Source organism: Narcine bancroftii, chromosome 4 (assembly GCF_036971445.1).
Source record: "Narcine bancroftii isolate sNarBan1 chromosome 4, sNarBan1.hap1, whole genome shotgun sequence".
Classification (NCBI taxonomy): domain Eukaryota; kingdom Metazoa; phylum Chordata; class Chondrichthyes; order Torpediniformes; family Narcinidae; genus Narcine; species Narcine bancroftii.
The window spans coordinates 170,431,618-170,445,649 of NC_091472.1; the positions used below are offsets into that span (position 1 = coordinate 170,431,618).

Sequence of the window (14,032 nt, forward strand, 5' to 3'; positions counted from 1 at the left end):
TCATGTCAGGCCTCCTCCTTTAGGCCGACTACAGGAGCGGATGGAAAATTAAGAACTTTCCTTTCAGACGGCAGCCCTAAGAAGCTGCTCCAGCATCCCATTCATATCCAGAGGCACCTCATAGCGCCCTCCGGAGCCAATGGAGGCAGGGCGACTGGTGCTGTAGCGCCAACCATCATAAATACACGGCAGAGCAATGGCAGTCTTCCCTACCCATAATCCCCCAGGCAGCTGGAACCGTTGTATGCTTCCCAGAACAGTTCCAATTGCATGGGGGATTGAGGGTAAGGAAGATGGCCATTGCTTTGCCACGTTTTGAGCCACAGAGAGCGGCCCCGAAGCGACCTGGTGCAGCTGTCTCAGCCCGCACCGGCTGCCCCTGATGGGTCCCGCTGCCCTGCCTTGGACAGAGTGGGGAGATGGGTCAGGGGCTAACGGCATCATCAGTCCGCCCCTAACCAGCCGCTTGCAGTGGCTGTACATACCAGATCAGGCAGCAGAACGCTGCACTCTGCCTATTATCCTTCCCCAAGAAGGGTTGGAATCGACGCTTTGGAGCCGGCCACAACGCATTCAGGAAGGCACGTCTTTAGGCATAAGGGCGAAGCACCTCTGCCTTTACAAATGAGTGTTTGGTCTACCTGAAAGTGCCTAATGTCAAGTTAATAAACACAGTACTGATTCGATGGATTGCTGAAGCATCCTGTTCACCTTCCTGTAATGTTTCCTCCTTCTTTCAGCACAGTTGAAGGACCTACCAGCTTATTAGAGCTCTCGTTATTTTGACTTTTATTGCATTGTACCTTGTTTAAATAATTTAATAGTTGTTGGTCCTTAAGAACTGTTCATTTAGACATCACATGGTGTTGAATGTTTCTGATTAAATTGAGCTGTTTGACTAGCAAAAGGACAATGATGGACGTGGAGTACAGTTCTGGCTTGAGCTCCATCTGCAAATAGTCTTATCTGAATAATAATGGTAATGTGCTTGTTGGCTGAAGCACACGACTGGGTCAACATTACGCTAAAGCCCCTTTCACACTTGCCAGTAATCCCAGGAATCGAATGCCAATCGGTCTTTAAAGTGTCTAGTGTGAAAACAAAATATGCTCAACCCCTAGTGCAATCCCCGGTGTCTGCAGACGCTGGCTTTGAGATCAGACAAGTGTGAAACGAGTAGCAGCATTGCAGACACTTCCAATTAAAGATAGAACAGACCAAACACCAGGGTTAAACCCTTGCAAGTGTGAAAGCTTTCATGTCCCTATTAGGAGTGGTCTAGTGTGAAAGGCCAATCCGCCATTCCTATCCTGGCCAATTTAAAGGTATGCAAGTGTGAAAGGGGCCATCTGTCCCCTCCCCAACCCACTGGGGGCTGCAGCATCTTCAAAGGATGGTACAGACTGAAATTATTAAAATAGTTGCATGTGTTTTTTTTTATGCAATCGGTAGGAGAGAAATATGGAAGCAACCAACTAAAACTTGAATCCTTCACAGGAAGGGGGCCTGTAAACTGAACTGAGTCCTAAGGGGGCCATGGCCAAATTATCAATCTTGGCACAATTTTTACCTTCGAAATGCTAAAAAAAAATACAAAAAAATGTTGAGAATTGCTGTTCTAAGGAACAAGAATTGAAATACCAGTAGTCGACTGGGGAAAAAATCATACTGGTGAATACAAGAAATGAATGCAGTAATTTGGAAGTCATTAGTATATGGAATAAATAATAACTTCCCTTCATTTTGCCCTCTTTCCCTTCAGGTATTCTTCTCTGCTTACATCTTCAACAGCAATGTGATGGTGAAGGTGGCCACTCAACCTGCTGACAATCCTTTAGATGTGCTCTCGAGAAAGCTTCACTTAGGACCAAATGTTGGACGTGATGTTCCTCGATTGTCACTCCCTGGGAAGTTGGTATTTCCAAGGTAAGAACTGTGCCTGGACTGATAAACTGGGCTCTCGATTTTTAAGTACTTGATGTAAATATTTTTGAATATTCTGGAATGGACAAGGAATTTAAAGATTTTATTTTACATAGAAGGATTGAAGCACTGTAAATGACAATAAATGGTATGGTTGGCATATCAGTTAGTACAATGTTATTGCAGCCCCAACAATCAGGATCAGAGTTCAAATCCCGCGCTGTCTCTAAGGAGTTTGAACATTCTCCTCTGCATGGGATTTCTCTGGGGGTTCCAGTTTCCTCCCACTGTTGGAAATGTACTTGGAAATGGGGTTGTGGGCTGTTTGTAGGTTGGTTGGGTGTAATTGAGCGGCACAGGCTTGTGGGCCCTGCTGCTGTGCTGTATATTGGAATTAAAAATTTAATTTAAATTTAAACTTTGCAGGGGATGGCAGATTGGGTATGGCGGTATTTGAATGAAATGGTGGTTTGGATCATGTCAGAATGTGGACTATATTGAATGTAACTATACCACACAACTCAACATGGAAGTTGATAATTTATGATTTAACACCACTATCCAGTTGTGATATGGTAGTTCCTGGCTGAATCATAAATAAATGCATGTTGCCTGTTCTCTGTCAACGGAGAGCCTGCTATCAGTGCTCTGGATGACAAACATCCAGTCATATCCACATGGACTACTTTCCTGTTGTTCTCTGGCTAGAAAATGAGATCTGAGCAGATCTTGTAGCTGCTAACCTGGGTTCTCATTAAGTGTATTAGTGTGCTAGCATCCATTTTCCATGCAAGTTCCATGCTTTGTTAATTCTTGATCAAGTTCATGTACAGCTTATTTACTGAGTCACAAATAGTCTCATCAAGTAACAGAGGCTGATGATCTGAATTGAGTGCTAAGTAATAGATATTTGATTGCTTTTTCACCAATTTCCTTTGTCCATTTGAAAAATCAAGTGATAATATTCTGACTAACATGAAGAGATGGATATATTTCTTGGAATTAAAGGAAAGTAATTCAAATGATCTTCCACAAATAAAAGTCCGGTGTGAAATCCAAGTATCCCATTAAGAATGCTTTGCAGAGCTTCACTGAAACGGCACATTTACTTCTGTTTTATGTTTGATGCAGGAATGAGTTTTCAGCTTCCTGTCTAACCTTTGTATCGACTTCACTCTGCCTCAGCTCATCTGCTGCTAATTCCCTTCTTTGCATCTTTGTTATCTGTAGAGTTGACTTATCCAATGCACAGCCAACTCTCATACTCCATCTCCCATAAATAATTTTGGCCAAGATTCCTTGTTCCAACTAGCACATAATTCTGTTTTATTGACTATTATATGAATTCCTTGCACTGCCAGCTTCCGGAAGTGACGTCAGTGCGTCGTTACAGTCACTGACCTACAGTGACTGCCAGTTGAACACCATCTTCATTTTGAAATGCCTGTCTTGTTTGCAAGTCTTCCATTGCCCATCCATTTCTGATCCGTTAAAGTTCTTGTAGCTGTGTAGAGTTCAGAGATGTTTGTATTTCAGTGCCGACCTCTTGCCTATTCTCAATTTAATCTTTCCCTTATGACATTTATGGCTTCAGGTGCCAATAACCTAAGCTCTGAAATTCCCTCTATCCCTCTGTCCTCTTCTACCCAACTTCTTTTTAAAACTTGGCACTCTTGGTCATCAACTCTGAAATCCCCATGACAAATGTGATATAAAAAGCTGCTTAAATATTTTACCATGAATATGTTGTTGAATATTATGAAAATTTGATCAAATAATGGAGCCAGAAATGGCACTGAATATCTTGATAAATTAGTAGGTTTCTTGGAATTGGAAAGAAAGGCATAAATTATCAACAGCCTGGTGTTAAGAACTTTAAATATATCCCCATTCAAATGGGGAACAAATGGTAGACATTAGCCAATTGCTTGCTTAAACAAAGACACCCTTGCAATCAAATAAGAAACCTATTATGTCCACTCCAGTGGTAAATTTTAGTTTCAGAAGAAAAAAAATGAAAGCTTCTGATCAGATAAATTTCTCAAAAATTCAACCAACAAACTAAGTGTAGGGTTAGTGTAAACAGGTACTTGATATTTAACGTGAAACACGAAAGTCTGCAGATGCGATAATTGTCGTTTAAAAACTCAGAAATGCTGGAGGGTTTCAGCAGGTATCCATAGGAGCTATATTACCTTCTGAAGGACTCGGGCCCGAAAGGTCAGTGATATTTTTTTAAAACCTCCTATGGATGCTGCAAGAGCTACTGAGATCTTCCAGCATTTCTGTGCATAATATTTAGCACAGATTTGGAGCTGAGCAGCCTTTAAGACTCCCACATCCATAGCCATAGAACCATAGAACATTAATTACAGCACAGAAACAGGCCTCTTCACCCCTGTGCCGAACCATTTTTTTGCCCACTGACCTGCACCCAGCCCATAGCCCTCCATACCTCTCCCATCCATGTACCTGTCCATATTCCTCTTAAACTTTAAAATGAGCCCAAGTTCACCACTTCAGCTAGAAGTTTGTTCCACACCCCCATCCCCACTTCTCTGTATGAAAAATTTTCCCCCTCGTGTTCGCCCTAAACTTTTTCCCTTTCACCCTTAACCCATGTCCTTTGGTTTGTATCTCACCTATCCTCAGTAGAAAAAGGCTATATTTACTCTGTCTAACCCCCTCATAATTTTAAATACCTCTATCAAATCTCCCCTCATTCTTCTATGCTCCAGGGAATAAAGTCCTAACCTGTTTAACCTTTCCCTGTAACTTAGTTCCTGAAGTCCGGGCAACATACTAGTAAATCTGCTCTGCACTCTTTCTATCCTATTGATATCTTTCCTGTAGTGAGGTGACCAAAATTGCACACAATACTCCAAATTTGGCCTCACCAACGTCTTGTACAACTTCACCATAACATCCCAACTCCTGTACTCATTGCTTTCATTTATGAAGGCCAATCTGCCAAAAGCTCTCTTTAAAACCCTATCCACTTTCAGGGAATTCTGTATCTGTATTCCCAGATGCCTCTGTTCCACCACACTCCTCAGTGCCCTATCATTTACCGTGTATGTCCTTTCTTGGTTTGTCCCTCCAAAATGCAACACCTCATACTTGTCTGCATTAAACTCCATCTGCCATTTTTCAGCCCATTTTTCCAGCTGGTCCACATCCCTCTGCAAGCTTCGAAAATCTTCTTCACTGTCCACAACACCTCCAATCTTAGTGTCATCAGCAAACTCACCAAGTTTGGTAATTCAGCAATTTACCACCTTATCATCCAGTTCATTGACAGAGATGACAAACAGCAATGGTCCCAGCACTGATCCCTGAGGAACACCACTAGTCATAGGCCTCCAGTCTGAGAAGCAATCATCCACTACTATTCCCTGGCTTCTTCTGTCCAGCCATTGTCAAGTCCAGTTCACTTCTTCACCATGCATCCCTTGCATCTGAACCTTCCTGAATAACCTTCCATACAGGACCTTGTTAAAGGCCTTACTAAAGTCCATGTAGACAAAATCCACAGCCTTTCCTTCATCATCTTTCCTGCTAGCCTCTTCGAAAAGCTCCAAAGATTGGTTAAACACGTCGTATCATGCACAAAGCCATGTTGACTATCCCAAATCAGTCCATGGCTATCCAAATAAATGTATATTCAATCTCTTAGAACACCTTCCAATAACTTACCTACTGCTGACGCAGGTTCACTGGCCTATAATTTCCAGAGTTACTTTAGGAGCCTTTTTTAAACAGCGGAGCAACCAATCCTCTGACACCACACCCGTGGCTAAGGACATTTTAAATATTTCTGCCTGAACCCCTGAAATTTCTACACTAGCTTCCCTCAAGGTCTGAGGAAATATCTATATTTCTTTTTAAAATATTTTTATTGAGTTTAACATAATAATTCTTAAACATGGCAATTATAGTAACATATACATAGCATGTAATTAAATGCACAATACAACAAATTTTAAATTTCATCCTCTAATTGTTAAATGTGATTGTTAAAGTGATTATACATAAAAATTAAGTTAAATGATATTATAACAAACCTTAATATAGTATATTTAAAAATTATTTAGAATAATCATAATTAAACCCCATAAATCCATTTATCAAGGTTGCAAGGAAAATACAAAGATGGATCAAGTCGCGACCTCCAGAAGACAGACAGATCAGCACCTGAATCACCTAAAACTGTCAGTTACAATAGTATTCTATAAATGGGCCCCATACCTTTTCAAACGGAAACTTTTTATCTTTAATATTAGACATAATTTTCTCTAAACTTAAATATATCATTACATCATGTAGCCACTGCAGTGAGAGTTCAACTTTCTATTTCATTAAAACTGAGCATCTGGCTATCAACATGCTGAAAGTTAGAATTTTCTCTTGAGGTGCCGATACAAGTTTATTTGGTTCTATGAGAAAAACAAAACGGCAGTTAAAGGGCACGGTTTAGCCGGCCAAGTGACCGTGTGGTTAGATGGGCCGAATCGTCGCCCCAGTTGGCTGACTCAAGATGGCACGTGCCCTCCTTCACTCCCGAGGCAAAGCCCATGGTTGACACCACGTGTTGCCCGGGGAACTCCCCGCTTCCAGGTGGCCAGCCAGAATGTGACGCTGCGACGCAGTGACACTTCCGGAAGCCGGCGCACATGTAACCAAAAGTGGGTATTCCCTTGCACGCAGCGTGAGGAATTCAAATATAAAGTCAGTTACTGGTTCACCTTCGCACCGTGTGGATACGCTGCAGCGGTGACCCTGATTGTTCCAATGTCTTTGGAACCCTCATCAAACGCGATAGGTTGCAGGATAGTGATACCACTACAGTTGCAGCAGCTGCGACCAACGCAGTGGGTGTGCAAAACAGCCCAGGAATTGGCTGCAACTGCGTGAGTCACAGTTTCACATCAGAGGCATTGTCTCAGAGAACACCAAGTTCTGGCACATCGTCAATGCTCTGGATGCCACCACCGCAGCCAAAGTAAGTTCCTTCATGGAGAACCTTCCCAGGATGTAAAAGTACGAACAGTTCCGGCGTTTCTTCCTCGATTCCCTGGAACTCAACTGGGACGAGCGTGCCATTCGCATCCTAAATATGCAGTGCCTGGGCGATAGGAACCTCTCCAAGCTCATGCATGAATTGCCTGGCCCTGGCGGACGGACACACTGAATGTTTCCTTTTCGAGGCCCTGTTCTTTTCCCAGCTGCTAGTACACGTCTCCTCAGCAGTTTCTGACATGGATTTCAGTGCCCCGCACCTGGTAGCCAAGGAAGCAGACAGACTTTTCTGCAAAGCTCCATCCACATTTAGCCCGTCTACGCTTATGGTAGTGCTGCCTCAACAACCTGGCCAGGCCCCCCCCAGCAGTGGCCGCGGCACAACTGCTACGCGACAGGCGCCCAGAGAAACAAAATGAATACTGTTTCAATAACCGCAGATGGGGCTGAAACGCCCAGCGGTTCACCCCACCCCTGTGCTATTGACACCACCTCTGGCCCAGATGAACTCCCCACTTCTGGCTGGCGCACTGCTGGCCAGGGGGGAGACACCACGACGCACTGACGTCACTTCCGGAAGCTGGCAGCGCAAGGAATTCATATAATAGTCAGTTACTGGTTCATTTGCCCCATGTGGGCGTCTTTTATTATGTGGCGCTGCCGTAGTGGATCAAATCTAACCTTAAAAATCATTGATAAAGACTGAAAAATATTCTGCCAATATCCTAATTTATTTAATTCAAAATAACTTTGCTTCTTTTGAGCAATTGTCAGTTAAAATTAAGCACTTTAATAAATATTTTAGATATTTGCAAGTTAGAAATTTTGTTCAGTCTAAATTGAACGCTTTTCCTAGAATCGCAGACTCAAATATTCTTGATATACTTTTTCATCTACAATTTGTTCGCTATGGATTGATATCACGTATTTATATTGATTTGTTGGATTTAAAACTAGCTCCAGTGGGTAAGATTAAAAATGATTGGGAGCACGATCTTAATGTAACTTTTTCAGATGAGGATCGATATTCCACTCTTCGTCTGATCAATGATTTTTCATTTTGTGCAAGGCACTGTTTATTACAATTTTAGGTGGTACACAGAATCCATATGTCTAAACTCAAATGATCCTGTTTCTATGCAGATGTTGATCCATTTTGAGAAAAGTGTAAACATTTTTGAAGTCTCCTTGATTCATATGTTTTGGGAATATCTTCTTAGGCCCTGGGGATTTATCTACCCTTATTTGGTTTAAGGCAGCAAGCACCTCCTCCTCTTTAATCTGTATAGGTTCCATGATCTCACTGCTTGTTTTCCTTACTTCCCACGGCTCTGTGCCCTTTCCTGAGTGAATACTGTTGGGGGGGGAAGAAATTAAGACCTCTCCTATCTCTTTTGGCTTCATACAAAGCCGACCACTCTGATCTTCAATTTTGTCCCTTACTATCATTTTGCTCTTAATATTTTCTGCCTAAGCAACCTCCTATCTTTTAGCCTTCCTGATTTCCTTCTTGAGGTTTTTTGTTGTATTTTTGATACTCCTCATTTGCTCCATGTGCCTTATTACCTGTTATACACCTCTCTCTTCTGAATCAAATCCCCAATGTCCCAAGAAAACCAAAATGATGCCTTTTAATCTTGCCTTTGATCCTGACAGGAACATACAAACTCTGTACTCTCAAAATTTCACTTTTGAGTAGCCCTCTACTCTAATTTCATTTGTCCACATTAGAACCATATCCTCCGACTTTCTTCCTATTAAGTGTCTAAGTGCCTTTTGAACGCAGTGTTATAAACTGATTCTATCACCACCTCTGACTGCATGTTCCAAATATCAAACACTCTATACAAAACTTACCCCTCAAATCCCTTTTGCAACTCCTCCCTGTCACCTAAATTTATGCACTCTTGTTTTTGATACTCCTACGATGGAAAAATAAAAGAATGAATACACTATAATCTGATGAGCTGTTACCCCTGTTTCTGTGCTGATAGACGCTGTGAAACTTGTCTCTGTATTCTGTGTACCGTGGTATCATTTGACACTTGCAGATTGCTTGTTGTCCCACAAAACATGAAGGCACATATTTTAGACTGAACCCAGCCTTCTTTGATCTAACTAACATTTCAGCTGAAAGTTGAAACTTGACTGAGTACTGATTTCATTGTGTAGGAATATCCTTCAAGATTCTCCACCAGTTGATGCCTTCTGGAAACCTGGGGCACCAATGTCGAATTAACCTTACTTTTGCTGCCTGTTCTTGCTTCTGCACAAATAATATTTAACCTCATTGACAGAATTTTGAGAGAGTCAGGGGGCAGAAGTGAGTGAAGATGCTATTACTAAGGGGAAACTTTTACTAAGGAGGTGCTTGGGAAACTGAAGGTGGATAACTCACTTGGACTGGACAGACTACACCCAAAGATTCTGAAAGAGATTGTGAACACATGAGTAATGATCTTTCCAGAATTGCTAGAGTTGGGAAGATAATGTCTAACAAATCTGTTGGGGTTCTCTGAGGAAGTAACGAGCAAGACAAAGGGGAGTTAGTAAAGGTTGTTTACCTGGATTTTCAGGAGGCCTTTGATAAGGTGCCACACCTAAGGCTGCTAAACAAGATAGGAGGCCGTGGATTGGTGGGGAGAGGAACTGCATGGATTGGTTGACTGGTGGAAAGCAAAGAATGGGGATAAAAGGGTGCCTTTTTTAGCTGGCTGCCAGTGACTAGAATGTTCCACAGGGTTTAGTGTTGGGTCCATTACTTTTTGCATTATTTCTGTAAGACATAGATGAAAAAATTGATGGATTTGTGGCCATGTGAATGATCCAAAGATAGATGGAGGGGGTGGGTAGAGCTGTGGAAGTAGAGTGTCTGCAGAGAGACTTGGATACTTTGGGAGAATAAGCAAAGAAGTGGCAGATAAAGCATAGGAAAGTATATGGTCATGTACTTTGGAAAAGGAATAAATAAGTAAACTATTTTATAAATTGGCACAGAATTCAGAAATCGTAGGTCCAAGGGTTTTAAGAAGGCATTTGACAAGGTCCCTTATGGTCGACTCATTCAGAAAGTCATGAGGCATGGGATCCATGGACCTTGGCTGTGTGGATTTAGAAATTGCTTGTGTGCAGAAAGCCGAGGGTAGTGGTAGATGGAACATATTCTGTCTGGAACTCAGTGAAAATGGAATTCCACAGGGATCTGTTTTGTGATTTTTTTTTTATAAATGACTTGGACAAAAAAGTGGAAATATGGGTCAATAAGTTTGCAGGTGACAGGAAGGTTGAAGTTGAAGATGGTGCAGAAGATTGTTGTAGGTTATAACAAAGTATGGACGCAATGCAGAGTTTGGCGGATGAAGTTCAATCCGGAAAAGTGTGAAGTGATGCATTTTGGAAAGTTGAACACAGAGGCATAGAACATGGTTAATGGCTTGATTCTTAACAGTGTGGGGGAACAGAGAGACCTTGAAGTTGCCTCACAAGTTCATAGGGTAGTTAAGAAGGCTTATAGCATGCTGACCTTTAGTTGAGGGATTGAGTTTGAGTCATAAGGCAATGTTGCAGCTTGAAAAAAATACTCTTGTTAGACCATGTTTGGAATATTGTGTTCAGTTCTGGTCACTTCATTACAGGATGGATAGGAAAACTTTTAAATCGGCGAAGTGGAGATTTACGAGGACGTTGCCTGGATTGGAAAATGTGTCTTATGAGGCAAAATTAATAGAGCTACGGCTTTTCTCTTTGGAGTGAAGGATGAAAGTGTCTTAATAGCAGCACAGATGGAATGGACAGCTAGCACTTTTTTCCTGGGGCGACAGTAGTAAACACCAGAGAATATCTGTACGGGGGGGGGGGAATGGAATTTAAGGGAGATGTCAGGGGCAAGGTTTTTTTTTACACTGAGCGTAGTGGGTGCCTGGAATACTTGGCAGGAGTAGTGGAGGCTGGTACGTGAAGGGCATTTAAAAGACAATCATATGAATAAAAGAAAAATAGAGGGTTGTGGGTGTGAGGTAGGGAAGGTTTAGATGGTTGGATAGGTTTACATAGGTTGGCGCAACATCATGGGCAGAAGGGCCATTACTGTGCAATAATGTTCTGTGTTCTAGAACGGTAGTTTTCTCTTTTTAAGTTGATACTATGCAAAATTGAATAGCACAGTTAAATATTGTAATTCAATTTAGAAGATATGAATTTTTTTAAAAACCCTTACAATTCAAAATCCCCTACTACTAAGCAAGGTTAAAAGGTAACACAGGAATTAAGTGACCACTCCTGGAGATGGACAGCACAGCACCAAAGCTTCAGAACACCCTAATTCTTTAGGTTACGATAATAGTCCATAAATGGGATCCACATCTTTTGAAAGTTATTATTTGAATCTTAAATGGCATATCTATTTTTTTTCTAAACTTGTACAAGACATAATATCACTTAACCGTTGTGTATCTGTAGGTGGAATATTGTCTTTCCTGTTAATCAAAATTGCACGTCTGGCTATCATTGAGGTAAAAGATAAAATTTGGTTTTGAGTTGGAGTCAGTAAAACATCACCTTGAAAGGATCTGAATACACACATTTCTAAACTCACATTCCACCTTAAACAATCCCTATGCCATAAGTGCTCTGTATGTAATTAGTAAGGGATTGCTTAAGGTGGTATGCGAGTGAGAAAGGAAGATTGAGAACCACTGCTCTAGACCTAATTGTTACTGAAATATTTTGCTGGAGAAAAATTGTCATTGGCCCACTTCCTTTGGAGTTCTGAAACTGTGCACATAACGAGTCAATTAGGTCCGATTAAAACAGTGGTTTTCAAACTTTTTCTTTCCACTCACATACCACCATGAGCAATCCTTTACGAATCACAGAGCACTTACTGGTGTAGGGATTGCTTAAGGTGGAATGTGAGTTTATGGGGGTAGTTTGAAAACAACTGTTTTAGAATGATCAGTAGTATGCATACCATCTTCCATCCAAATTTTATTAACTTGTCTCTTAGCTGCCATTTCTTTCAATTAGCTAGCCAAAAGCTTACCAGATTTTTCACCATGACTCTAATAACATCTCAAAAATTGCTGTTCAATGGGATATGTAGTAAGAAGATGAAATTTAGTTTTATGTTCAATTCTCCTTTTATATAAATTAGGATTTTTAACTTGTTTAATCTGATTGATTAAATCTAATCTTTCCTTATTAGTCTTCTTCTTTATATTAGCTGTATAAGAAATAATTTGCCCTCTCAGATATGCCTACATAGTATCCCAAACAATCGTTAGAAATTGTTGGAGAGTAATTTGCAGTGAAGAAAAACTGAATCTGCTCTTCCATTAAGTTAAAAAAAATCTTTATCTGAGAGTAAGGTAGAATTAAATCTCAATGCCCCTTTTTAAAAAGGAATGTCAGGAAAGTTCAAAGACAAGATAACAGGAGCATGATCAGATATCACTATTCCTTGATATTCACATCATTTGGTCAATGATATTAATTGATTATATATTAAAAAATAATCAATCTGAGTATAATTATGATGTACATTTGGTGAAAAATATCTCTGTTGATAGGAGATTTTTTTTTAAAACCAAACATCTGAAATCCCAAAATTTCTTTAAAAAGAGTGAATTACAGCTGCAGATTTACATAGAACAGTAGGTATAGCCATCAATTAAAGTCCCTCCCTCAGTACTAGTGAGTATTATTTAAATCAGGTAGGCTGAAAAAAAACTTTTAAAATTCCAGCTCATCAGTGTTAGGGGCATATATATTAGGAAAAACAACCATTTTATTATGTAATTTACTTGTAAGAATAAAATAACGACCTAGATTATCTGATAAAGTACATATGTAATGTTTGGATTAATTAAAATGGAAACTCCCTGATTTTAGTACAGGTACACAATCCTTTATCCGGAACCCTTGGGGGACAGTGTATTCAGAATTTCTGATTTTTTCCGGATTTCGGAAAGCCAGATTTAAGACCACCCAAATTGTGCTGCCGTATCCACCCCCACCCCCTTCCAGTCGTGCTGCCCTACACCCCCTCGCCCACCCGTCTTGCGCTGCCAGTCTCCCTCGCCTGCCCGACTTGCGCTGCCGGTCCCCCCCAACTCGCATTGCCAGTCTCTTATGCTGCTGGTCTCTTGCCCGCCCGACTCACACTGCCGGTCTCTCGCCCGCCCGACTCGCGCTGCAGTCTCTCTCCCCACTTGGTGGATTTTGGAGCTTTCCAGATTTTAGATGTCCAAATAAAGGATTGTGTACCTGTAACAGAAGAAGAATGAAAACATTGTCCTTTCCATTGAGACATGAGCCTGTCCTTATCAGAGTTCCTGATATGGGTTTCTTGAAAAAAAGCAATATCAGCCTTTAGATGCCTAACATGAGCATTTAATTGGACCATTCATGCCAATAATATTCCATGATACAAATCTAGTTTCATTAATAATGTTTGTGTCTGTCATCATTCCAAGATCTGTCACCTTGAGACCACGCTGTAACACAAAATATGTAAACCATCAAACAAATATAACCTGCAAATCCAATAAAACCCAAAAAAAAACCCCTTCCAGCAAGTTTACCGATTCTGAAGGTTGCAAGACAAGTTTGCAACCAGCTCAAAAAATACATTTCAACCCTCACACCTGTACTGTAAATCTTAATATAGCTCCTTAGATTAAAAAAATTATCAATTTTCCCCAAATGAACCAAAGTGAAAAATACAAATTAGCTGTAAAGATAAACAATATATGAACGTGTGCACTAGAGACATGTCCTGTTCCCATTTTCAACTAAAATGAAAAATATATACACAGTTGTGTTAACATCATCAAAGCGTTTAAATCTTAAACCTTCAGAATAATATCAAATCATTAGTAATTAAAAAGAAAGAAGGCTTCTTAAACTGTAAAAATCCACATTTAATTTTCCAAACCTAAAATACGTTATTTCAATGCTGACCTAATTTTCCCACGGTCATATAATAAACAACATACAATATATCACTTGAGGTATTAATAAATGAATTGTCAAAATAGGCAAATACTGTCAGCATTAATAAAGATTAATAGAATCTATTTAAATCTTTAAC

The 14,032-nt window shown here is 40.5% G+C and overlaps 1 protein-coding gene across 2 annotated transcripts in view; it reads left to right on the forward strand.

Moving 5' to 3' along the window:
• The window catches only part of sppl3 (signal peptide peptidase 3), a 176,331-nt gene that overhangs the window by 146,753 nt on the left and 15,546 nt on the right, over positions 1 to 14,032 (forward strand). For both annotated transcript variants that reach the window (XM_069932938.1, XM_069932936.1), the window contains one exon: positions 1,763 to 1,926. In XM_069932938.1, coding sequence (XP_069789039.1) covers positions 1,763 to 1,926 — 164 coding nt within the window. The remainder of the gene's footprint in view (positions 1 to 1,762; positions 1,927 to 14,032) is intronic.